The 26,020-nt window shown below is 49.3% G+C and overlaps 2 protein-coding genes across 3 annotated transcripts in view; one reads left to right on the top strand and one right to left on the bottom strand.

Annotated features, from left to right (window-relative positions):
• Window positions 1-15,463, top strand: part of LOC122175736 (phospholysine phosphohistidine inorganic pyrophosphate phosphatase) — a 68,456-nt gene extending 52,993 nt beyond the window's left edge. The window contains exon 7 of the mRNA XM_042863621.1: window positions 14,860-15,463. Within this exon, the coding sequence (XP_042719555.1) occupies window positions 14,860-14,950 (91 nt within the window). The 3' untranslated portion in view covers window positions 14,951-15,463. The remainder of the gene's footprint in view (window positions 1-14,859) is intronic.
• Window positions 15,464-19,147: 3,684 nt separating this feature from the next.
• The window catches only part of FAM53B (family with sequence similarity 53 member B), a 36,342-nt gene continuing 29,469 nt past the window's right edge, over window positions 19,148-26,020 (bottom strand). For both annotated transcript variants that reach the window (XM_042863622.1, XM_042863623.1), the window contains one exon: window positions 19,148-19,933. In XM_042863622.1, the coding sequence (XP_042719556.1) occupies window positions 19,607-19,933 (327 nt within the window). In that variant the 3' untranslated portion in view covers window positions 19,148-19,606. The remainder of the gene's footprint in view (window positions 19,934-26,020) is intronic.

Raw genomic sequence — 26,020 nt, forward strand, 5'->3', positions numbered from 1 at the left:
CCTAAAAAGGCATTCTGGAGACTTGAGAGAACGTGCAAATGGTGTGCAGGTGGGAAAAAGGGACCTGGGGTGTGATTAGGTAACACTGAGTGCTTGCATTCCTCAGTGCACTGCTTCTCATTCACAGGTCTTCAGGTGTCTGAAGGCTGGGAGGTTTGGCTCTGTTCATACATGTTGCACTTGCAATATAGAGTAACTGGTTTGTGCAAGGTGACAGAGACATCACTGAATGTGGATGCTAAAGGTAAGCCTTTGGGCTTTCCTTGCAGCATCAGTCTTGGGACTGCTGTGGCTGCTATCAGAGCAGGAGCACTTAGTGTGTAGGGTGTAGAGCTGCAGGCACAAGGCTTGCTGTGCCAGGAGGAACTCAGCAGAGGCCCTGCCATTGGCTCCTTGCATACATTCAGTGGAAGCTTTGTGCAGGGGACATCCTTGCATACCAGCAAACACGCCAAGTTTCCAAGCTTAATCTGGCATAAATACAGTAATGAGGTAGAGATCAGCTCTAGGGGTTTTATCAGTTTTATTCTTGGCTTCGGTGTTAAAAGGTCAAGATCATTTCTGTGGCCATTGCCGAAGAGGTCTTTTCCTCCCTCCTTTGTTTAGGCACAAGGCATTGCACACAGGGAAACAAATGCTGCGGTCGGCCTCCTGGGATCAGTTCCTACTGCAATCAAAGGAAGTTCTCCACAGAAAGCAGGGCCCAGAACTGGCCCATACAGGGTGGGCAAAGCCATTGCTGAAGTTGCTGTGTCCTCACCCCGCATTCCCCAGGCGGCTGCTCCCTCCCCAGAGGGGCCAGGGCTGACCCTCCAGCAGCTGTTCTCCCCTTCAGTCTCATTGCTTTGCGATGGCTGACACTGCTCTCCAACCTGGGGAGGTTTTTCCTCAGTTCCAATTTTTGGGGGCATTAGCGATTACTTCCAAACATTTCAAGCTGGATGGTGATTTCCAAGAGAGCTGTATGGCCTCCAGAGGGAACACCCTGCATTTCTTTGGGTTTAAGATTTCAAATGCATGGCTAAACTAAGCCCTATGGCTAGGATTGCTTCTAGGCAGATTGCGAGCCCCTGCACAAAGGTAGAGCCTGGAATATGCTCACAGCAGTGACCTCTGTGTCACCATGAAGGACATCCTTCACCAAGCACCTTCACATTGGGTGGGAGAGGCTGGCAATGCTGAAGCCATCATTAACAAATCTTAGCAATCATAGCAGCAGATTATTTGCTAATAAATGTGCACAAGCACACAGATCCCTGTCTTAAATGAGACTGATCTTTCCCATGTTTCCTGTCATGGTTAGAGGTGGTTTTCATGTTGTTGTGTTCCCTGCCACCTCTGTGTTTTGACTCCTTGTTTCTGAATGTCTTCATGTGGTGACATTACTGCCTAAGTTATTCAGTGCTTCTGAGAAATGGTTGGTTGAGTAAGAGGTTTCTTGGTTTCAACCAGAAAAGAAGTACTAAAATTGTCTTTAGAAAGTGGCTTTTATGAAGAACAGTTCATATGTGCCACAAAAGCAACCAGAAGGGACTCTGGGTGAGATTTAAAAGGACTTATCATAGAATCATGCAAACGTTTGAGTTGGAAGGGACCTTTAAAGGTCATCTGGCCCCATTTGCTGTGAGCAAGCAGCAAGCTGTCCTGCTGGCCTTCCCCAGTTGCTGGCAGAGCAACATTTGGTGTGAAAAGTCCTGGTTTGTGCCACCAAGGTCAGCATGGATGTGTCCTCTGCAGCCCCTCCATGGAGTTCTGAGCTGGAGAGATGCAGCAACTGCTGCAGAGTGCAATGAAACAAGGCTTAGGCTGGGAAGCGAGGGGGGATATTGCTCTGCTGGAAAACCGTAAGGAGAGGGTTATAAAATTATCAGGCCTGTAAATTCCAGATGTGAACCATATGATTGCAAAGCCCTTCCCTCTGTCCTTGCTGAAATCGACTCTCTGCTAAGCCTCAGCCGTGTCTGCCTGCCTCGAGAGCTCAGCTCTCCTGCCCCGTGTCGCACGCACAGTGGGTGCCTTGTGCTGGGAGTAAAAGGGCTTTTGAAAAAACATTATGCAACTGATGAAGTGTTTGCTTAGGATTAGGTGCCACAGTTAGTGTAAGCATTAAAAGTGTCTCTGGCCACCGTCCTGCACCGCAACTGCCTCATGTTTCCTCTCATCTGATCTGAAGATGGATGGTCATCTGGTTGGAATGGTTTTTGTCCCATTCCCTGGGCAAAAAGAAAGAAATAAAAAGAAAGAGGAAAAAAGAAAAAGAGAGACTGTATTTTTAAAGGTGGAAATGCATTTGGCGCAGCAATGCTGGGTGTTATCAGTATCTGAGCTGGGCTTGCTGGGAGCATTCCCAGCACAAGTGCAAAAGAAGCAAGACTGCCTGGAAGTAGTTTGGGGTTTTGTTTTGCAGTGAGGAAGCGTCCACGTGTTCGGGGCTGGAATGCAGCTCCATGTGGGAGCCTTTCCACTGCTGGGCTGAGGCCTGGGGACCTGTGTTGTCTTTCAGGGAACGATCGAGTTACACGCCTCGAGCTTTGCCATAGTAGCAGAGGAAGGGAGAGCACAAAGGTTATGGAAAACAAAACATTAATTTTCTTGACCAGCTGTGTTACAAGCGGAGCACAGCTTATTTATACCCCTGGCATACCGTCCGTAAATCAAGCCTGCTCTCCAGCAATGCATTTAATGAGAACTATTAAATGATTTCATGATGTACTCATCATTACCATCTGATAAAAACCAGCGCTCCCTCCAAGGACCAGGACTTTCCAGTCGCAGCTTTTACACTGGTTGGAAGTAGGTTCAGGGAAACAAAGCCCTCAGCAGCGTCAGTTGTGTTCTGCAAACGTCTCCCGGGTACATTGTGTCTGGCAGGATTGATCGTTCCTCAGGCCGAGCTCGGATCCTTTCAGCTTTTAATTAGGGAGATGGGCTGCTGACGTGAATAGCAGTTCGCTTTTATATAATACCTTTCACGTAGAAAATGCCCCGCTCACATCTCGCTTCCATCAGCCCGTGCAAATCTCAAAATAGATCGCTGAGGTCGGTGCTGGCCGAGCCAGGCTGGAACCCGGCCCGAGGTGCACAAAAGCAGTGGGAGCTGCAGGGCGGCCATGCACGGGCTGTGCACGCTCCTTGCTCTTGCAAACCGGGGTGTGTTTGCTGTTTGTGTGTGCAAATCAATCTGATGGGACGGCTCCCCGCTTTGTGCTTCGTGCATTACGTTACATCCAGGCACAGCAACCCCATCCCACAGCCACCAGGAGGCCGGCGGGGCGAGGAGCCCCTTCTGCTCCTGCATCCCACTTCCAGTGGGACAGCAGCATCCGCGGCCCTGGATCCCAGCCAGGTTTCCAAAGGGCCAGGCTGGAGCCGATTGCTGAGCGCAGCCCTGTAAGGACTCCTTTGTCAAGGGCATAGTGAAGCATTAAAATCATGGGGATAGCTAATTTATGTGAGAAGGTTTTATATGAATCAATGGGGAGGGCATTGTTGCCCAGAGGCTTGCCCCTCTCTGAGTGTTTAATTGCTAATCAGAGGCTGGGTTCAGCAGTTCCCATTATCTGACGCTTTCTATCTCGGTCAATAAAACTGGAGAGGCTCATGCTTTGTAACAAAGATGTTTATCTTGCCCAGATTTGTGGGAAGCAGCTATCGTTTCTTGCCACAGAGCTTTAATGCTGCAAACAGTCGTTGTGACTTAGTTTCAAGCTGTGCTTTGGAATGGGGGCTGGGAGGAGGCTGCCTTGGGCTCCAGGCTTCCTTTGGATTTAGACCTATATAGCATCTCCCAGACTTAGGTTGGGGAAATCGAGGTCCAAATGTTTCCTTGCTCTCCTGCCTGTCTTCCATTGGTAACTTTTTCCCCATTCAAGCAACTGGCCCTGTTGTCCCACATAGGAACAGTGGGTATGGTGGTGTTGTGTCACCCGCTGAACTTGGTGATCCAACCTTTATGATTCAGTGAACTGCTGGGCATCAGTACTCTGCAATCATCAGCTTAAACAGCCTCTTATTCCTCCTGGGAAGTAATAAGTAGTAATGCCTACTGGGTAGGTAGCATAATTGTGCCAATGGGCTGTAGTCAACTGAAGAGGGAATATGTCTGTGCAGGTGGTACTGAATTCAGCACACCAGGAGCCCTGTGCATTAAAAAATCCTTCTCTCATGTACAAACTAAAAAAACGGCAATGTGAACATAGGAGCCTCCTACAAACAGCTCCTAGAGCCATCCTGGCGTTCCATGTGTGGGTGCAGTTGCCCTTGCTTTGACATCAGAGTTTCCCAGGAGCTCCAAACCACTGCTGGGTTTTTCCCAGCAGTTCTCACGAGTCTGTCACCTGTCACAGGTTTGGGGCTCAGTTTGCACTGCGACCATTCTGCTAATCCCTGGAGTATTTTCAGAGTGGAACATAGCAGTGGTTTGATACAACAGGAAATGAAAAAATAAAATCAAATTAGCACTGGAAAGCTAATTAGGGATCGTGTAATTGGGGCCTACTTTTTGCAGAGGCGTTGCACTTGTCTAAGAATGGTGTCACCTCTGCTGCCCTGTGCTGCAGCAGCACTCCATGATTGCATTAGTATTGATTGAAGGCTTGGCTATATCAGCACGTTGTCCTCAGCCGAGTGGGGAAATCAGCACGGTTTCACCATAGTATTTATTACTGTCTGCTGCTAATTACGTAACAACCCTGGCGTACTCCAAGGGCAGGTGTTGCCTGACCAACCTTGTTGCTTTTTATGATGGTGTAACTGCATCAGTGAGCAAGGGAAGAGCCACTGATGTCATCTGTCTGGACTTCAGGGAAGCCTTTGATGTGGTTCGCGTGACATCCTTCTCTGCAAACTGAAAAGGTATGGATCTGATGGGTGGACTGTCTGTCTGTGACACTGTGGGTGTCCCTGTTCATTGTGGAGTCGTTTGGGCCAGATGACTGTTAAGGGTCCCTTCCAACTCAAACAACTCTCATGATTCTATGATATTCTGCATAAATGTTGACTAAACGTTTTGCAGGTCCTTCCTCATGTTATTTGTTTTCTTGTAATTTCCACATCTCGAATATTCTCTGAGCATTGCTCATTGGGTTAGCTGCGAAAGCACCACAAGTCCTAATCTGGGGTTGGTGTGCTGACCTGTAAAAACTGCCATAGGATGCAAGCAGAGGCTGCAGATTTCACAGAATCATAGAAACACAAGGTTGGAAAAGACCTACAAGATCATCCAGTCCAACCATCCACCTACCAGCAATAGCTCTCACTAAACCACGTCCCTCAGCACAAAATCCAGACGTTCCTGAACACCTCCAGGGTCAGTGACTCCACCACCTCCCTGGGCAGCCCATTCAACTGCCTGAAAAAAAATCTGATTTAAAATCAGATTCCGGTGACTGAGGCAGAGGCAGCTTTAAGAACTGTAAGTAGTTAAGGGCTGGATGGAAAGTTCTTCCTCTACTGCCATGGCAGTAGGAACTTCATCCAAGCATGGGTTTGATGGAGACCAGAGAAACAACTAAGCAGAGTTAAAAAACTATCGGAGCCCCCGGAGCCAGGATCCAGGCAGATGTCTTCCAAAGTCAGAGTTTATGGATTCCCTCTAGCAATTAATCCATAGTTACGCTTTGTAATTGTAATTTTGCAGACTAGCCCACACGTTGTATAACCAGCATTAAGACCGGTGGCACTACAGAGAGAGCTGCTCTCTGCCTGTTTTTACTTCAGGCCTTTTTGCCTCTTGTTCTCTAAGATTTTAAAATTGGCTCATATTAAACTGGTCTCCAGCCAACCAATTTTTTTCTCCTGTAAATAATCCTTCTTCACCTTGCTGGCGCTGCATGCTGTGAAGTACAGCAGAGGAGCCACAGTTCCCCTGGCAATGCCAATGGGAGACCTTTACTTGGCTTTATTTATTACTAATATTAATGAGTCATCAAGCCTATGTAACTACTGACCAAATCACATGAGAGTCCATATCAAAAGTGTGGCCCCGAGTACAGGGCTGTGGCAAGGCAATACCGAAGGAGAAATGGCGTATAGTGTCTCTATGCTGAAAGCAGGATAATTATGAAAGCCTGACATCCACGTTAGCCCAGAGTTTATTTTAGAGATGTTAAATTGGGCGAAAAGGAGAATAGAAGAGATTTTTGGTAGGAAAAGTGCTGTAGTTAGGTGCAGAGCAGAGAAAAATGCTTATGTGTAGAAGAGCCAACAGCAACCTAGCGGCCTCCTAAATATCAGGGAAATCTCAGCTCATTCACCTGGTGACTTCAGAGGGTTGTTTTAAGATACAGATGCCTTTACTTCGTTTTTACTTCATATGCAGCTCTCCATAAGTCTGAAAATGACTCCTTGCAGCACAGTGGAAGCAAAGGGTCGTGTGGGTGGCAGCTGGGAGACGTGCAGGTTTGGAGATCTGCAGAGCCCATGGATCTTAGCCTCCTTTTTGGAAGCTGAATCAGTATTTTGTCAGCGCTTTTTCTTCCCACTGGGTTTTTGCAGCTTCGCCTGGGTCACGTTAGTGCTCTTCTTTGAGATTTTCTCTTTCCTATGGCCCATGAAAGGATTTCACGTCTGATTTTATAGAGCAATGAAGCTGGCTGGTGGAATTTGCTAGGAATCAGGGCTGGAATTTGAGGGGTGGGAAGGAAAACACGTTCCTTGGATGTCAGGTTTGTGTTGTGGGGGCATGTGATGCTCTTCTCAGCAGCGATATTTAAAAGGAATTAGAGAGCACAAGGGGACGTAGAAGGGAGACACAGATGTGACTGTAAGGTCAGAGGAAATGCCTTCCCTTTGAGACTCTCAATCTGTTTAGTTTGTTATAAAGAAGATGGGGATTTGATTACAGTGGCTAAGCACTGTCATGGGGAGAAGAAGCAGGGAATGGGAGGGATCCTTAATCCAGTGGAGAAAGGCATTAGCGCAGCCAGCAACTGGAGGTGGTAGCGAAAGAACTTAGAAATGAGGTACAAATGTTGGCAGGGCTTTAGCATCAGCACACACTGCCAAGGGCAATGGTAAAATCTCCAATTGCTGATAGGTTCTTTCTTTGTGGAAAGAGGACTGCTGGCCAACATGTGTTGTGGGACTCCACAGAGGGATTACCAGGTGATGTTCATGGCATGCAGCAGGTAGGAGGTCAGGCTGGGTGATGTGTGTCTCCCTTCTGGCCCTAGAAGACATCTGCAAGAGTACCAATTAATTAGACAGTGTGAGTGGAAGCCCAGAGAAGTTGTGGTTGCCCCATCTCTGGAGGTGCCAAAGGCCAGGCTGGATGGGGCAGCCTGAGCTGGTGCCTGATTTAGTGGTTGGCAGCTGTGCTCACAGCAGGGGGTTGGAACAGGATGATCTTTGAGGTCCCTTCCAACCCAAGCCATCCTACAAGCCCATGGTTATAGAACTCTATGAATCTTCTGACCTCTTTCTGTTTGGGATACCAGATGTCACAGCCAAGAGGGAGCTCAGTGTCCAGGCTGAGCACGTCCTTGGGGCAGTGATGGCTCTGGGCCCTCATGCTGGCTGCTACCAGGAGCAGAGGAAGGGCCTTGGTGATACCTGCCAGGTGCCCCAGGTGTGAGCACTGGCACTCTGACAAGTGGTCCCAATGGGGATGGATCAGCCCTGCAGGGGCATTCAGGACCTCCTTCATACTGGTGCTGCTTTTCTTGACCTCACAGGAGACGCTAGACAGAGTTGCACAGGCAGTTTGGGGTCACTTAGTGTAAGCAATAATAAGGAGAAATGACATATATATCTACATAGATAGATAGATACAGCCACGGGTATTTGATGTGGGCATTGTTCAGTGGCAAACAAAGAGTGGCAATGGCTACCTGCTGTCTGAATGTGTAATGCTGGGTCACTATGGGGCATCTTTAACCCATACCAGCCAGTTATTCCATTCACATGTACACAACTACAAACGTGCAGAGCACTGCCTGTGTAATGAGCTACTCTGAGATGCTTAAATTCTTGTTGCCTTCTCCAAACTTTCCCATTTCTATGAACTCTGGGCAACTCCATGGTGCCCTTCTGCTTCCATCCAGAGTGAAGGCATGAAATGGGAGCGAGGTGCACCAACAGAGCTGGGGGAAGGTTTCCCATTAGCTGCAGGCCATAATTTATGGTGGGAAAGCAACAGGCAATTAAACCCCTTACACTGCCAAGCATTAATGTATAGTGCTTTAAGTTAAAACATTTCCTTTAATGTTTTACTTAATGAAGATGAAGACTCTCTTGTTATGATCTAGAAAGTCCTTTCCACATGAGGGCTTGAGTGGTCTGCTTCAGAAACACCTTTATTTCACATTTATGCCCACATACCACACAAACTAAGCCTGCATTTCAAGCTGCTGCTTAATGCTGACTGGGAAAAAACAGCACGAAGGATTGATCCGCCCTGCACGGATTTCTCTGTGCTGTCCTGGATGCAGTTTGAAAAGGACTGAGGGTTGTTTTACTTTATTTTTTTTTTCTGTTTCATAGACAAATATCTCCACCCTCAGATGCCTTGTGAGAATTCAGCAGTCTGTGCAGAGTGCAGCCTTCTGGGCTGCTCCACCTCCAGCACAAAGCCACGCTTTGAAGTATTTTAAGCAGCAGCTTTTCTCAAAGGTATGGAGCTCGCTGTGTAAATAAACTCCATTTCAAGGCAGGTTAGGTTACAGAAGCAACTCCTGCATGGCTAAAACCCCTACTATGGGTCTTTCTTTCGTTCTCCAGAGGATTAGTCTTCACCTGAAGGTGATGCGAAGGGAAGAAAATAGTTTCAGTGGATGAATGCAAAATCTTTGAGACCAAGAAGGTGAAGCAGCCTCAAAGCTGCTGCTCTTGCTTGTGTTTTCCTTTGTATTAAAAGTGGCCGTTTATTGCTTTGATATCTAAGAACTGAAGCAAGTTTGGTCTGACCTGAAGGAGGAGCAGGACTGGGAGCTGGAAGGAAGTAGGTGGAAACCTGCAGAGGGCTGGGAGCCAGCAGTGCTGGGGATTTAATCCTTACACTAACACTGCTGGCTTAGCGTGCTTTCCCTAATCCATTCTTAAGCACAAACACAGATAGATGTGGTTTGACACCTTCAGCCCCACACTCCCCAACACGTCCTGTCCAAATGCCAGGACCCCTTCCTACACAGGATCGCATTGTTTTCTGTATGCTTTGCTCCCCACATGGGCCCTGTGCAGTGATTCAGAGGCTGTGGGCACCCAGCACAAGGCTCACTGTTCCTCTTGGTGCTAAGGAAGGCCCAAAGCAGAACCACTGATGTGCTCCAGCCCTTTGGGCAGCTGCTGCAGCGCTGTGGGCTGCATCTTTGGGAAACTGTGTGCCCACATCACAGCTTGGTGGTGCTCACTCAGCCTTTTTCCTCACTTGGATGCAATCCCTGCCTTTGTAACGGCCAGTGGCAAAGGTTGCAGAGTTCCAAGTAATCAGTGGGAAATGGTGATTTAACTGTTTAATTGGAATAACTGTAGCAAAGTTTACAAAGGAGTGGCAGGTTCTGAGAAGTATCCCACATCAGTTCAATTCAGGGAGTGCCATCAGATGAGATACACTGCTGTCACTTTGCACATTTAACATGGATTATGCAAAGAATGTATTAAAGGAATACAATGAAACATTCTCATAAATATTCTCTTTGAAGAAGATCTTCAAAACCACTGAACAGAGTAAGATGTTGAGCTGTGAGCTCAGCCCTTGAAATCAGCCTTTGCCACCTTCAGGTAATACTGAGCTCCTCCAACAGCAGCATCAAATGCACATCTGTGTGTAGGTATGCACAAAGAACACGTTTGTGCCCAAATTCTTTCTTGGGGACATTTAAATTGATTTTCTACTGAATGGAGTGAGGTCACTTGGCAGAACCACGCAGGTCACCAATAATTAATCCAGGCAGGCTGGGTCTCACGGTGCTTGCAAACACCCTGTTAGCCTGGAGGCTTTGGCAGAGCAGGGGCAGCACTCAAACTTCCTCAGCAAACAGCAGACATGCATTTAACTTTCGAGGAGGAAAGGGAGTCTTGCTGTTATTGAAACCACTTGTGCTGTGCTTGCACTGCAGCACTGGGTGCATCCACGTGGCAGAGCTGCCAATCCTGCAGCTCACCCTGGCTTACTGACAGGCCCAGGGTTTAGTGCAGGTGGTCACAGTTTGCATCTCATTGGGAGTCTAAAGAGATCTCGGTTTAGGGTCTGTTCAGTGCAATATTTCTAGAAGGATTTGCAGAACTCAGTGCTTTGTGTGCTTTTTAGCAAGCCTGGCTGCTGGACGGTGTCCCTTGGTACAGCTGCTCTGATGCAGGTAGCAGAGTTAAAGCAATAAATCTCAGCTCCCATTTACCCTACCAGACAAAGGGGTTGTATTTGCAGAAGACCTATCTGTTTTCTCTAGCTGTATCAGTTGGCCTAGCAACATATTGCACAGAAGTTACAAATACCTTCTTCACAATGCTGCCCAGAGAAGTGCTGTACCTAAGCAGGTTTACTCTGCTCAGATAGAACTGCAGCAGCTTTACATAAATGGGAGCAATTAAGAGGCGAGCCCACAGACTTCCCTCAGATGTTAGCAAACAATTTGGCTGTTAATTTCTACCTGTTGGTGGATGCTTGAATTTCAATGAGTTGCAATTAAACACAATTAGCTTTGTGCACAGTTCTGGGAGGTAAGAGAGATGGAGGTTGCTGCAAGTCTCCAGCATGGGCTTGTGCTCCTTGTGCAGCTGATTGGCCAGGGAGAATGGCACAGCAGCTGTGGCAATGCAGAAGGCATCCTTGGCTCCTTGGCTTGTGGTTGGGACTTTTTGTCCAGCTCTGCAAGCACCTCAAGTGCTGTGTTCTTTTTTGGGCCCCTCAGCACAAGAAAGACACTGAGGTGAGGCACCGTGTGCAGAGAAGGGCAACACAACTGTGGAGGGTCTGCAACTCAGGTCTTATGCAGAGTGGCTGAGGGAGCTCAGGTGGTTCTGTCTGCAGAAAGGAAGGCTCAGGGAAGACCTCATTGCTCTCCCCAGCTCCCTGAAAGGTGGCTGTGGCAAAGTGTGGGTCAGCCTCTGCTCCCAGGTAACAGCGATAGGATGAGAGGTGATGGCCTCAAGTACTTCCAGGGGAGTCTCAGGTTTTAGGAAAAACTTTCTCAGAAAGCATGGTAATGCAGTGGCACAGGAGCTGCACTGGGGTCACGGTTCCTGGGGGTGTTCCAGACCCGTGGAGACGTGGCACTGAGGGTCATGGGCAGTGGGCATGGTGAGTTGGGCTGGGGTTGGGTTTGGCAATCTTAGATGTCTTTCCCAACCTGAATGACTCTGTAATTCAATAATTCTATGCAAGCCATTGCAGCAGCTCTCCAAAAACTGGCGTCTGAAGCAGAAAATCCTCTCTTTCCATTCTGAGGGACATCTAGCTGTGACATGAGGGATGAGACACCATCCCCTGAAGCTCTGGGACCTGTTCCAGCCCACGGTGCATTCACCAGGTGCCTCTCGTGCTGGTTTGGCTCCCACCGTAACACCAGGAAATGTGCTGCACAGACATCCATCAGCTGCACGTCGGTGTGCTGTCAGTCACTGTGATTTATTTAGGCTTTCAGTGCTGAACTGATTAAATTGCACATTCAGGGAAAGCGAGAGTTTCACTCCTAGCACCGACTGAAATTATTGCATCTGTCCAAAGACACCAGCAAAGGTTAACAGTGTCTGTTTACATTCCTCATAAAGAAAATCTTGTTAAACTCCATCTCACATATTTTACAGCCGTGCTAAGAGCCCCTGAAGAATACGTTGTCAGGAGGAATGGTTTTAATCTATTTATCTAATTTTATGCAGCAGGAGTGTATGCTGCTTAATTGGGGAGTTAGCAGGAATTCTGTGTTGTGACACAAAGAGCTTCCTTGTGCAAACACAGAGAACTTTGGTGGGTGATCTTTCCTTGCTGTCTTGCTGGAAAGGTCAGTGATTGTGGGATGTGCAGCACTGCAGACCAAAGGACTGCAGCCTTGCACACTGGAATGTAAGATCATTTGTCTTTTTCCACTTAACTTTTGTGCCTTGCTCTGGCCCTGCCTGTTGTTTTTCCTACCCACCCCTATTTTTAAAGGACTACACAAAAGCTGATCTTAATCCACGATAGCGATTGTGTGTTGATCAGTTCCCATCTGCTCCTCTCCAAAGTCAAGTTTGTACAGGCCTTGGGTTGATCCGAGTGATGGAGCTGCTTTCACCCCCATGGCCATCCCAGTCCTAAATGCTACCTCCATTTACACTTCTGTTAGCAGAAATATACCTATGGAAAGTGGCCTATAAAACTTGGAGAAGTCTGACCCAGACAGTGAAAGACCCCCTGCAGGATTTCTCTGCCTGTGATGCAGGCTTTGGCTCCGTGCTTCACCAGGAGGAAGCCAGCTGTCTGCTGGTAGCCCTGCTCCCATGCAGGAGGTCTTCTCCCCAAGACACTGTGTGAAGAGGTGATATGGCAGAGCCAACTCTCTGCTCCTGCTGTTCCCTTGGAGCTGAAGCACTGATCTGAACCAACCTGTCCAGGATGGGTGGGGGATCTGGCACCTGGGCCATAGAGAGCTGCTGGGCTCCTGCACCACTGACCCATAGGCTGGGGGGAGGAAGAGGCTGGTCATGCCCCAGGGATGCCATGATGGACAGGAGTACTGCCAAACCTCCAGCTCCCACCCACCCCTGGAGGCCCTGGGTGGGGGTTCTTGCAGAGCCATCAGTGCTGGAGCAGATGTAAAGGCACCAAAACTCCTGATTTGGTGTTTTCAGCTGGAGAAATGCCTGAAGCCCCAGAAGGGGCTGGAGTGCCCCTCACCACCATCCCTGTTCGTTCTGCAGCCCCTCAGTGACCAGATCCCCATGGTTCCATAGCACAGCCTCTCTGCCTCATTTCTAACAAGCCTGGTTTGCCTGCATTTGGAGCATTGCTTCTTGGCGTTCATGTTTGAGAATTACTGCTCGCAGTTTCCCTTTGACAGATGCATAAAAGAGCCAAGGGAAAAACCCAGAGCTGCTTGGCCACGTATTCACAGCTGTGTCCTGCAAGACCAAGGCAGTGACCACATGAAACAGCTCCAGGAATGGCACTGATGGGGGCCCAGCCCTGGGACAAGCAAGGAAGAGTGTGTTCTTCCAGGACTCTGCCCTATGATGCAGTCCAGCCCATAGTCCTTTCTGCAGCCAGGCAACAGCATGCACATGGCCTGGCCCTGATCTGCAGGAAGGGTTGCATTATCAGAGCCTTGTTCCCTTGTTCGTTCTGTTCCAGCTGATAAATCTGCATATCTCTGTGCCCACCCCTTCCCAGCACATGGGTGTATAAGAAAGGAAATAAATATTTTTCAAGGTGTAAGATGGAGAGAAGTTTTGTTCATTACTTTTTTTTTTTTTGAATCCCCACTGAGATTAAGGATTGTTGCCAAAAAAAAGAGAAGTATTTTACCATACTGGCATTTCTGTAGTCATAAAAGACTCACAGGCCCTGTGCACAGGATTTTTACTCTTTGTATTTTAAGGTTTTTCTCCATAGTATTTTATAACTCGCTTTGCCTTCAGCAATCAAAACTCTTCTTTGGTTGAGGAGAACCTAAAAATGCTCCTCACTGTGGCTCCTATCACACCTCAGCCCTGGAACCAGGTAGAACTTGGAGAATGAAATAAAGACCTGTGGAATAACCTTTCACCTCTTAAATAAAAAGATTTAGTGGCAGCACCATTTCCAAGCTGGATGTGTCTCTGGGCAGCCTGGTCTGGGGGTTGGTGACCCTGCACAGAGCAGAGGGGTTCAAACTAGATGAGCATTGTGGTCCTTTTCAGATCAGGCCATTCCATGATTCTGTGATTCTATGCAATATGAAAGGCTGCTCACAGAGCCATGTGTAGGTGACCCCAGGAGCACGGAGAGGATTTTTCAGTTTTCCTCTCGCACAGTGCAGCTTTCTAGCATGCAAAACCCACAGAAGGGCTCTGCTGTTGTGAGGGGCAGCTGAGAAACGAGCAGAGGAAATAGCCCTGGGGAGTGCGCTGCTGCAACTGGAGAAATAGCTTGGTACTTGGACAGGCGAGTGCTCAACACCTTCTGCAAATCATTAATAATAATAATAATAGTAATCATCATCATCATCATCATCATCATCTTCATCATCATCATCTCTGCCACCCACGCATCCAATGGGAAATGCAAGCTCCCTACTGGGAAAATGGCCTTGACAGGAGCCAAGAGTGACAGGAGCTGGACATGAGGGCTCTAACTCTTTCCCAAAGGAAAGGCATTAAGCATATAAAATACATATGTTTTCTGTTCAGCAGCTGTTGGGTTTCTCAGCCCCAGGGCCATAACAGGGCTGTGAGGTTTGGGAAACTGACCCAGGCTCTTTCTGCCTCTCCCAGCCAGAAATGCTGCTGAATCAGTGAAATGGGATTGTGCATCTGCAGGCCACTGTCTTCAGTTAAATCCCTGGTGAGCATGGCTTTGAGCTGCTCTGCTCCGGGGTGCTGATGGTGGTGATCACAAGTCTGGCTCTTTTTGATGGAAACCACCACCACTGGATTTGCAAAATTCAACCCCAGCACATCCTCCACACTCGCTAAAGGTGTGTAGACCTTGCTTGTTTCTAGGTCAGAAGTGGATTCTTCCTTTCCTTACCTATTTCTAGAAAAACAAAATGAAACAAAACAAAACAAAACATGGGAGAGGAATTGTTTGCATAACTTTGTAGGTTTGTAGGCTTGCAGTCAATTGAGACCCAGGCTCAGCCAAGGGCTCCGTCTGGATCCTGAGCCCCGCCGAGCTCTGTGGGCAGCAGCAGAAGGACCCAGCAAGCAGGCTGCTCTCACTCATCGTCCCCTCTGTCTCCTTTGCAGGCCCTCTGATGAAAACCACCCCCAGGTGAAGCCTGATGCCTATGTGAACAACCTGGCCGAAGCGGTGGACACGATCCTCAGCCAGATGTAGGAGCAACGGTGCTGCAGAGAGCTAAGGGGCCAGGATGGTGCCTTGCATGTGGCATGGCCACCAGCTGCTCCATCCTCTGTCTCCCTGGTGTGCAGAACACCCGTGCTTCTGAACTGTTCACCCAAGGGACTAAACCAAGACTCACCTCAACAGAGGGAACACCAAACCCCCTGTGTGCGTTTTGAGCTTCCTTCCCCTCAGTGCCATCCAAGTGCCAGCAAAGCCCTTTAGGGACGAGGATGACTCTGTGGGGCAAGGAGAGCAGTCACATCCTGCGGGGTCTGGGTACTGGTGTGCTTCCACAGTGCATTGATGGGATCCAATGGGCATCCCAAAAACCCTGTGGGACTGTCAGAGCACGCTGGGCAAGGCTGTGGTTGTGTTTCCATCCTGGTTTCCAGCACCTCTCTGGCACTGCCCTGAGTCAGAGGGCAGGAATTCAGGAATGCTGTGACAAATCACAGAATAATTGTGTTGTTGTGCCCTTTAATAAACACGGTCCTGTGAATCTAATCCCGTTGTTGCTGTGTTCAATTGGATCAGCACCCCCAAAGGGTTTGAAGCGGACATCTCCAACAGGGGCCTATGGTTCCTCCTTCCCTTTGCAGGGCAGACTGGTGAGCAGGCAGGGCTGCTCACTCCAAACAGAGAAAATTACAGATTTGGGATGGCTTCCCCACCGTCAGTGCCTCTGCATTGTGTTTGCAACCTTTTAAAATCAAAAGCTTTCAAGTGCGGTCAGCAGCTCTGCACCCCTTGAATTTTAGGCAAGACTTTGTGCCTTAGAGTGGAATGGAATGAGACCACGTGGATTCTGGCCTCCTGTGGGACCACAGAAAGGTTATTTAAACACAAAGAGCACGTGTGTGTATGTACAGCATGCTGCCTGCATCCAGCTACTGCTGTCTGAGTGCAGTAAATGACAATTCCAGCTCGGTTTCCAGCAGCCCACAGAGCTAAGGTGACCCCAGGCACCGATGCACTGCTCTGTGTTTCTGTACCGGGTGCGTTGCAAAGGCTGCACCCCTTGGGGACAGCAGAGGGAATGTGGGCTAGGAGTTCAAGTGCAATAAAACAAACTACATCTGGGAAAGTGACCTTAGCGGTGTCTCTTGTTCTGTTTTTCTATCTTTTACCCTCAGGGCAGTGGTTCAGCCAAAGTCTACAGCTCCATATGCATCCACACACACATGGAGGATGCTGTAAGCCACAGTCCAGCATTAGTGCTTGCAGTGGGTCACTGATGATTTCTTTTTTATCCTGTAATTCTTCTGTTTTGTTCTGTTCTGCTAAGCCTGTTGGTCAGATTGAAGTTAGGCAGACAAACTTTTTGGATTGTTTGCTCACTTAAGGAAATGCAGCCGTTCTGCTTTCTGGTTTAAGAAATAAGTGAAGGTGAGGACCAGAGCACAGGATGTAGGATACTGTCTGACTTCCACAGATAACAGAGGCCCTGTGTGCCTTTACCTGGGCTTCCTGCCTTGCTCAGCCTCATACTTTAAGGACAGGACATCATTAGATGTTAAAGTTAGGGTAGTGTGATTAGGTTGTGGTTGGACTTGATGGTCTTGAAGGTCAGAGCAATTCTATGATTCTACGATTACCTCTGACCTTAAACAAGAAAGCAAAGACCCTGCTTGGCACTCAGCTCTGTGATTCTCCATCGCCTCTCTGAGCACCATCAGAGCACAGAGCTCCCCCCCAGCTCCACATATGAGCTCTCCTACCACCACAAGAGCTCCGACCCACAGCGGCGCGTGGGAGCACAGAGAGGCGAGACGCCGGCCGGGCCGAGGGCTATGGAACCAGGAAGCTTTATTTACACAGTAAAAGTAACAAGCAATTTCCTGAGACTGAGCTGCTCTAGTGCAATCAAGTCATGGAGAGGGGACAGGTCAGCAGTCTTCTTGCCCACCCCGGGGCCACCTGCAATGGCCCGGGCACACACATAACCTCTGCGCTTGTGCAGTGTGCAGAGACGTTGCAACGACAGGGCAGAGCTTCAGAAGGCTTTTTGTTGTTGTTGCCGTATTTCTTTCTTGTTGTGTTTTTTTTTTTTTTTTTTTTTTTTGTTGATTTTTTTTTTTTTTGGCCATCCTCTTCTTTTGATTTCTTCCACATCGAAAACATAAAACTCCGTAAAGCACTGCTACAATCCTAGAATATCCTACATCAGTCTGTTATCCTGTTCAGCCAGGAGCTTTGAAACAAAGCACTGAAAACACAACTGTATTGGCCAAGGAGGCTATGCTATAACGTGAAAAAATTACAATCTATGTTACAAACACTTCTTCCCATCTTTTTGTCCAAGATGTAATCTTCCTTAGAACAGGCTCGAAACACGTGCGTGTGTTACCGGTGCTAAGCGTTTCTCTATCCAAACCCTTTATTTCCTTAATGCTGCAATCTTATTGCTGATGCCACGGCCTGCTGTCATCCTGAAGCTGTCGGATTGGGTCAAGCCTTCAACAAGCCATGGGCATCTTCACAACCACAAGCCTGCGAGCTGCAAGCAAAGGCCTCCACCTGCACTGCAGTACCACGTTCTGGCAGGGCTTTGCTGCAGGGGTCCCCAGGGAGGTCCTCTAACAACCAGTGGAGCCCTGGGAGCCCCTGGGCTGCAATGGATCTCATGGAGCTCGCACCGCATCTAACTACAATCAACAGGATGTCCCCTGGATCTGAGGCACGTACTATATTATATTTAATATTTTTATTTTTTTTTTATTTATATATATATTTATATATATATAAATCCACAACTGTTTTACCTCTACAGAGAGAGAGATTTTTTTTTCTTTCTTTTTTTTTTTTTTTTTTAAGTAAGGCTTTCTCAAACTGAAAACAAGTACATGAAATCATACGAAACCAACAGAGAAACACCCGACAGAACACCACTGTGGCCTACAAACCGTCACTGCAGTCTGTGTCTAAGCTAATGTGCCCGGTATAAGGCCATTACTCATTGGAGAAGCATCTTTAGTAAGGCAAACGGGTTGTGCTGTATGTAAACTGTATGCTACGTCTGTGTCAGGTACAGCCGGCGGCCGCTCGGTCACCGTCATACTGCATGGGGTGAGCATGTCCTAGGTAGCAGCCCTTGGAGGGAGAAAAGAGCCCTTGTTACAGCCCCACGTGTGCATAGGCAAGCGTGCCCTGAGCTCTGCGGGAGCCCGGGGCTGTTATGGGGGTTTGGGACATCAGGAAGACTCAAAGCCAAAATATGGTTGCGTTGCTCCTGGGGATACGGGCCGGCAGATGCCACATCCCAAAGGCCCTTGACTCGTAGAGCGCTGGGCTTTGGGCCTCCCACGAGGGGTGTGCAGCCAGCGTGGGTTGTTTTCAACAACACATTGAGAGACACTCGAAGAGAGATGGAGGATTCCCCAACAGGAGAAGGCCCCGGCACCGCTCTGCAGGGAGCTGAGCTGACCGCGGCCACAAGCAGACGTAAAGCTATGAGTGGATGGGATGGGGGAACGCCCAAAACCCTGCAGGAAAAGTGCAGTAACGTAACAGCAGGGATCGGTAAACCTGCGTCGGCTGCTCTCAGCCTCTTCTGGCTTGCAGACTCCCAGCGGGGTGTTGGACCCCTGCTGAAGGGGTTGGGATCCATTGGGATCACTTCATTTTCCCTTTGTGCTTTTGCAGAACTTGGGAAATAACCCCAAGGAACCTGCAGAAGACGCTGGAAGCCGCACGTACGGCTTTCCAAGAGATTTAAACAAAAGGGGACAAAAAAATAAGGACGTGTCCTTCTAAACCAGTTAGCAAGCAGACAGCTTATTTCATGGAGGAGCGTATCTCGTACAAACGCCATGGTCACCGCTTTATCTGTGCTTCAACAAGGCACAGCGAGAGGGAAAGCTTTCAGTGCTGCTACCTGAATTTTCAGCATTTTGACAGCTTACTTTTGTCAAGTAATCCTATGGCACTGGACAGGGATCCACTTCACAGTCAGAGCAAAAAGAGTGCGGCAGCCACGCGATGGTTGGCGAGGGGCCGAGCGCTGCTGGATCCTCATCAGGAAAAGGAAAATCAAGAATCTGTATAAAAAAAATGATCCAGCTCTTACCATCAATAACTTGCAGCAAAAATTGTGGTTTCCATCTGATGGCACTGCCAGGGGCTGGAGGATCAGCGTGGGCTCTGGGCATTGCAGCTGCCCCACCACCAGCCTGGCCCCACCGCCACACGGTTGGCAAATCTCAGCTGACCTTCTCTTTCTTCCCCCAATTTTCCAGTCCTCCCCGGGGGTGGTTTATTTTTCCTTTTGCTTTCCAAACAACCACATGTGTGAAATGGAAGCCATGGCTGGATCCATCAGCCGCCATCCTACATTTGCAGAAGTTGTTTTCTCACTGATGGATGAGCGTTGTTTGGTGATCCCCATCCCTCTGGTCTCCAAGTTCTGACAGGCGGTTTTCCCAAATTAGCTGATATCCGGCTACAGTAGTTACAAAGAGTTTCAAGATTTACACACACACACACGCACACACACAAAATTGCTCTAAATACCTGATGAAATTTTGGCAAAGCTGCTTCATCCCCTCCAGCTGGCAGGGGGACGCAGGCAGCACGGCACAACCCACGCTGACCCCCAGGGGACCCTTCCCCACTGGAGCCCCAGACCCCAGCACGCTGAGCCCCGCATCCTCAGTTGTTTTCAATCTGCTCGATGTCTATTTCTCCATCCAGCTGGAAGGGGCTCTGGGTGCCCGCCCCACCGCCCTGCCACGGGGTCCCATCTTCCTCCTTCCCACCACCCTCATCGGACTCCTCACAGGACAGGTCGTCCCGGCTCGCCCCACGCTCCTCGCCCCGTGTGCGTGGCTCTGGCACTGGGGTGCAGGCGGGGGTCCTGCCCGGCATCACCTCCGGGGAGTGGGGAGCTGTGGTCCATGGTTGGGTGGTGGGGAGCCGCTGAGTGTTGTCCTCTGCCGCGTTGCTAAGGCTGCTAAGGCTGTTGAAGGTCTGGCGGTTCTGTGGAAGGAAGGGGAGAGAGGAGCTAAGATGGGTGCAGGGTGTAAAGGATCAACAAAAACCACTTTGTGGCTTTCTGTGGTCAGCTTCTTGGGCATTCTGTGCTCCTTCCAGAAGGCAAATCTCTGTGCTGTTTCCAAGGCTTTCGTTTGAGAGCCCGGGCCAACCCAAAGCTGGAGGACAGAGAGGGCTGCTGCTGCCTGCTGGGGACATCCCGCTACCCAAAGATCAGCCTTGCTCCCAACATCCTGATCCATGATACCAGCAAAATGCAGCACACTTGCCTGAGGCTTTTAATTCTCATGTACTTTTCATATCCAGGTAAGCTGGGAGTAACTACCAAAACAACTTACCCCAGACTCTAAATGAAGCTAAATCATCCCTTGTTGTATCTCCTGAGAAGCTCAGGCTGAAATCGCAGCTACTTTGCACTCCAGTTACTTGCCTCATAATCAACAGGTGCTGCACTAGTGAAGCACAGCGTACAAGAAGCCATTGCAAAGACTAGATGGACTAGATGACCCTGAAAGTCTCTCCCAGCTCAAAGAATTCTATGATTCTGTGACTCTAAGATAAGGGTTGCTCCCTCTCATCAGTGCCATCTGTGGCTCTCACCCATCCCAGCGCACATCACAGGTACGCAGCCCCAGCTCATCCCTTCCCTGTTTTTAACACAACCTTGTCATTCCATGTGCTCTGCCTTGCAGGGGCTGAGTGTACAACAGTTTCAAGCAGAGATCTGCAAGCTATGGTTAATGGACAACATGTAATTAACACAGAACTTGCAGGCGGCCTGAGGACACATGAGAAGTATTTTCTAAGTACCTCAGAAAAATTCGCAAGCGTGTTTCCAAAAGTGATTTAGGCACTTGAAAGCCTAAGTCTCCTGAAAGTCAACAGCACTCTCAGAAGAGCAAATCCCTTCCACAAACAAAGCCCTGGCACTCAAGGAACATTTATTTCCATTTGTTTCCAAGCTTGGACACAATTCAGAGAAGAGTCGTGAATGCAGTGAAAATGAAGCATCAAAGTCCTCTGTACTGGCCAAAGAGAGAAGCTTAGTGCAAGGTGGTGCAAGCCCTCCTGGCATCAGCACCATGCAGAGCCTCTCCTCCATCCCTGCTAACCTCAGGGCTCCAATGAGCCTCTCCCAAAGCTGCCTGCTAACACCAGCTCAGAAGAGGAAGTTAGGCTTCTGCAGCAGTTCAGAGGTCTGAGGAGCATTCAAAGCAACCCCCGAGGGAGAGGAAGAAAATGAGATGTTAAAGAAAGCACCTGAAAAGTTGTTTACGAAAATAAGGAGTTCTTGACAACTTAAAATGAGCTGCAAAGCTGGAATCCACTGTCACCAGCCAACCACCAGAGCAAAGACCTTATGGCATGGCTCAGACTGTGCAGGGATGCTCCACAGCACTCCCCATCAGGCAGGGAGCAGATGAACAGCTAAAGGTTCCAAGAAAGAGCCCAAAGCAAATTCCATCCACAGTGATTGCCCTACACAGGGCCACCAAGGACAGCAGGTCAACCAGCAACAGCCCTACCTGCTTCTGCAGTCACTTGAATTCTCTCTTCCAGTTTTTACAGGGGACCTGGGGGGAAAGGAGCTGCAGGAAGGGACTCACCTCCTACATTTAACCTTTTCCATAGGTTTTGGTGCAAGTTTCCATAGGTTTTCCCTCCCTCCCCCCCTGCTGCCTGCATGCCTAGCAGCCAGGGATGCAGTCTGAATTCTGGCAGCCCCTGCAGCGAGAAAGCTGGAGAAATTCCTCGGGAACATTTCTTCGTAACACTCTTCCCCTCATAAAATAAGGGCCTGTGAGTTTTTCCCCGAAACACATCTCCCTCAAATAAGGAGATCCCGGTGCATATGCTAGAATAAATATTAGCACGACCGTGATCCCCGTGGCGAAACGCTTGGAACGGCTTTTGCACAAACACCTTCTTTTCCACCCTGCCAGGTTATTGCTGCAATTTTCCCAGTGAAGGTGCAACGCTACGAGCTGTCAGCGATCCCAGCCCTACCTACTGAGCTGTCATCACCTCCCATTAGCACAGTGCGCTCCAGTTTCTTCAGAATGCTGCAGACAACCTGGGCTGAGAAGGGAGTGGAGGAGCTCAGGGGACCAGCGCCAGCCTCCTCAGCCCCGCCATGCTTTTGTGGAACAAAGCTACGGGCACCTCGCTGCCCTGCTCTGTTTTAAGCCACTCTCTGAGCCTGTTGCTGTGGGGTACCTTCACCCACAGCCTTGATGGCTATCTATCTGCTGCTTCGATCTCTTGTAGGATGGCAAAGTGCGACGTGGCACCGGCATCCTGCACGTCCCATGCTTGTGCTGCCAAAGAGAACATCCATTGCTTCAGACTGAGAAATGGGTTTCCTGCCACGATTCAGATCAGGAATATACACAACACTCAGATTCAATACTCGACCAGTTCTTCTCCGACTCCATTCCTAAGCTGATCTCCCCAGGGCTGACTTTATGGAGAGCTGCCATCTGCCTCCCCAAGGGGCTGAGCCATGCCAAGCCCAGCCTTCAAAACCAACACCGCCATCGGGGCTGCAAAGCCATCACCAGCACCGCCTGTGCCAGAGAGAGCTCCTGGTGATGGATGAAGTGTCAGGGGAGAAACGGCCAAAATACCGGAGGAAAAAAAACACAGCGGGCAGTTATAGGTAGATGAAATGCAAACAGCTCTGTACATCCGGAGCTGGGCCATAGGCAGTTGTGTGTCAGGGAGCTCAAACCCATCCACTATTTTTTTTTTGCGATGCATCTATCGAGGCATTGAGATGGTGGTGGGCAGAGCTCCAGCTGTGCCGTGTTGCAGGCATGGGATGGCCAGCAGGGCAAGGGAAAGAAGCGGAAGCAAGTTTCCATTCCAAGGAGCTGGCCATCCCTCAGACATTACTGAGCTGTGAGATTTGCTTCGTTCCCCAGCAATGAGTCTGTTTGGAGGCACCCAGCTCTTCGTGTGCTCAAACAGGCCCAGGAGAGCCAGTAGGAGGGCGTTCAGTGCTCATTACCAAAACCACAAGCAATCATGTATGCCAGCTTCAAAGCAAACCGGTACAAAATGCAAAGGCAGCCTGCACAGCTCTGCTGCTCTATTATAGCCTTGTTTATCCCTCAAGCCCCTCTGGCCAGATACTTATCTGGGTTGGAGACAAGGAGATGCTGGAAAACAAACCTACAAGAAGAACCAACAGTCGTCCTTGAGGGTGCTGAAATTCCAGCTGTACCGCAGGCAGCACCAAAACTCTGTGAGCCCACCCCCACCCATGGCAGCTTCTGGGGGCTCGAGTTGCTCCCACTTCCACAACACAGGCTAATATTAAACAATCAGATGCTGCATGCATGTTGGAACTGCCCTCTGAGAGAGGTTCTTCCTGGTAGGGATGGCTCTGGATGGCTGATTGTCTGCCTTTGTTTTCCACCCAGCTACTTGCCCCGTTACCTCCATTGCAAAACAGCGATTCACTTTTTGCAGCCACCCTGCATGTATTTTGTCAGCATCCAGGCGGCTGTGACAACACACCTGGCAGGGATGAGTGCAGGATGTCACAGTTTGCTTCCCAACCTCTCATTTTATGACAGACACCAGCATTTCAGTGTTTGTGCGGATGCTGCACTGAAATTCCACAGCTTTAGCATTTAATTTTGCTTTTATTCTGCTTGGTGTGTAAAACAGCTTTCACAAGCATGCTGAGAAATATCTATTATCCTACTGGGTTGCTTCACACCACATTAATAGACCAAAAATAAAGAAAAAAAGGGGAGTTTGATTAAGCCTTGAATATTAACACTGCCTTTGAGAGTGGTTTCACTGGTAGCTTTACTCTCACATTGGAGCTCTGTAACTGCCCCAGCCGTAGTGTGGGTTTGTAATGGGTTTTCACAAATGGCAACTGAGCCCATGGCATGGAACTGGGTGGGCTTCAAGGTCTCTTCCAACCCAACCATTCTGTGATTCCATGACTCTATGAGATGCTGCTGTAGGAGCTGTCAGTGGGAATGCTCTGCTGCTACAGAGCCCCTAGGAAGTGCTAGAGAGGTGCAATCCCAAAATCCAGGAGGGATGAGCACAGCTATGCCTGGGATCAGAGCAGTGCTGCTGCCCAGGGATCACCCACCTCATGCACAGCAGCCTCAGCGAAGCCTCCCAGCTTCATATCCATTCATAACAATAATTGGAGGAAATCTTCACTTCCTGCCAAGAACAAATATTTTCCCTAGCAGACACTGAACGCTTCAGTATGAGCTGGAGAGATCCACTCACTTGGGTCATTGTGCAACCCTACCAGCCATGAGCTGGTAATAAAGATGTGTGTCTTTATTCCCAGTTGCTCACCGTGCCCATGGCTCCATCCCACATACGGCAGAGCAGAGCTGAAATGTACACAGCTACACACGGTTTGGAAGTGGTGGCTTTCCCATGCAGCCCCTCCAGCTTCTCCTCTGCTTGGCAGGAACCCCGAGGCTGTTCTGTGCTTCAATCCATACCCTCAAAGCCACAGGAAGGCAGGTGACTGCTAATATCAAAGCATCACCTGGCTTCCCCTCCTCTTTAAAACCAGCTTCCATTTCCTCATTACCTTCCTGGCTCTGCCAGCTCCTGTTGATGCCTCAGCATCGGAGTGGGTGAGGGTCAAGATGGACCAATGGGGTCCTTTGGCTGCAGGGCAATGCTTGCACGAGGGCAAATGTGAGCACCAGTGAAAAAAGAGCTTCCTTGGCCCTTGCTTGTATAAAAGGAAGCTGTGGAAAATGGTTTGAGAAAGCAGAACATTTTCCAAGTGAGTCAACATGGCTATGTCCAATACTATATTTTGCACAGTCACGTACTGTAGAGGCAGCGTCTGCCAAAAAATCAGCGCAGTGGAGCAAAACTGAAGAGGAGGGTGATGGGCTCATTTCTGTTCCCGACATGGCCCTGAGCCAGAGCCATCGAGACCATCACAAAGCTCGGCCCATTCCCTGCCCAGCTGGGACCCAGGGATGCCCTCACTGGGACAGGACCTACAATGACACCTGGCTGCACAGGGGTTTGACACCACGCAATGTGCTGCACACCAGTAGCAGGTGGTAACTTACTGTCAGTGCCAGCTGTCTCAGCACCACGATGGGAGGCCCTGCAGATGAAGCAGGCACTGCTTTGTGGACACAGTCCCTATTTCGGGTGAGTTCTGAGCATCTTTCCTTTGAAAAGAAAAGCGAGCTGCTCTCCTGTTTTACTCAGCTCTCTTTCCTGCAGTGCTTCTGGAGAGTTTTGCAGGAAAGAAATTCCCTCAGAACTGTTCTGACCATCACTTCTAAAACTCTGCAGTGAATAAATATTTTTTACAATAACACCCGTTGCCCAGGAGGCCACCGCCACGCTTCCTCATGCCTGGAGGAGCCGTTGTGACAGCTGTGCTGGGCTTGGCCACAGCTCCAGCTTCTCTTTCATGCCCTGCCACGTGCTGCCCTGCTCTACCAGCCCCACCTCCTCCCTGAGCACTGTCAGCAGCCCCTGCTACGAGATGTGATGAATGAAGCTTCTCAGAGGGACACGGGAGAGGAACCTGGCTGCTGTTTGCAAATCCCATCACCGCATCATTCATCAGAAATGAGGAAAGGATGGGCAAGCCGGGTTTTTTTGTTTTTTTTCTTTCCAAACAGCACAAGCAACTGCTTTTGGCCACCAGCACTGAGCTTGTCAGAGCATCAGGCAGTGCCCTGGCCCTTGTACCAAGGCAGCAAGGAGCAGACATAGCATCAAATAAGCATGGAGATGGTGACCTCTCCAGCTGTGGGATCTTCCTTGGCTTTTGCACCTTTGCAGATTTCATTGTTTTTTTCTGCAATCCTCTCTCTGCTGCAAAGACTTCAGCAAACAGGAGCTCAGAGCCTGTGGTGGAAATGCAAAGTCACAGCCTAAAGCAGTGATGGAGCACCTGGTGGGAAGGCAGGGCCAACCCAGGTCAGCTCAGGTGCATGCAATACAGCTGAGTGACCAGAAGGGCTGGAGCCAGGATCCACCCTTTCCCAGATCTCATTTAAGGGTTGGCAGTGGAAAGGAGGGTATCTCTTGCAAGAGATCCCTGCC

This window comes from Lagopus leucura, unplaced genomic scaffold (assembly GCF_019238085.1).
Source record: "Lagopus leucura isolate 7727_CA_CO unplaced genomic scaffold, USGS_WTPT01 Super-Scaffold_741, whole genome shotgun sequence".
Lineage (NCBI taxonomy): Eukaryota > Metazoa > Chordata > Aves > Galliformes > Phasianidae > Lagopus > Lagopus leucura.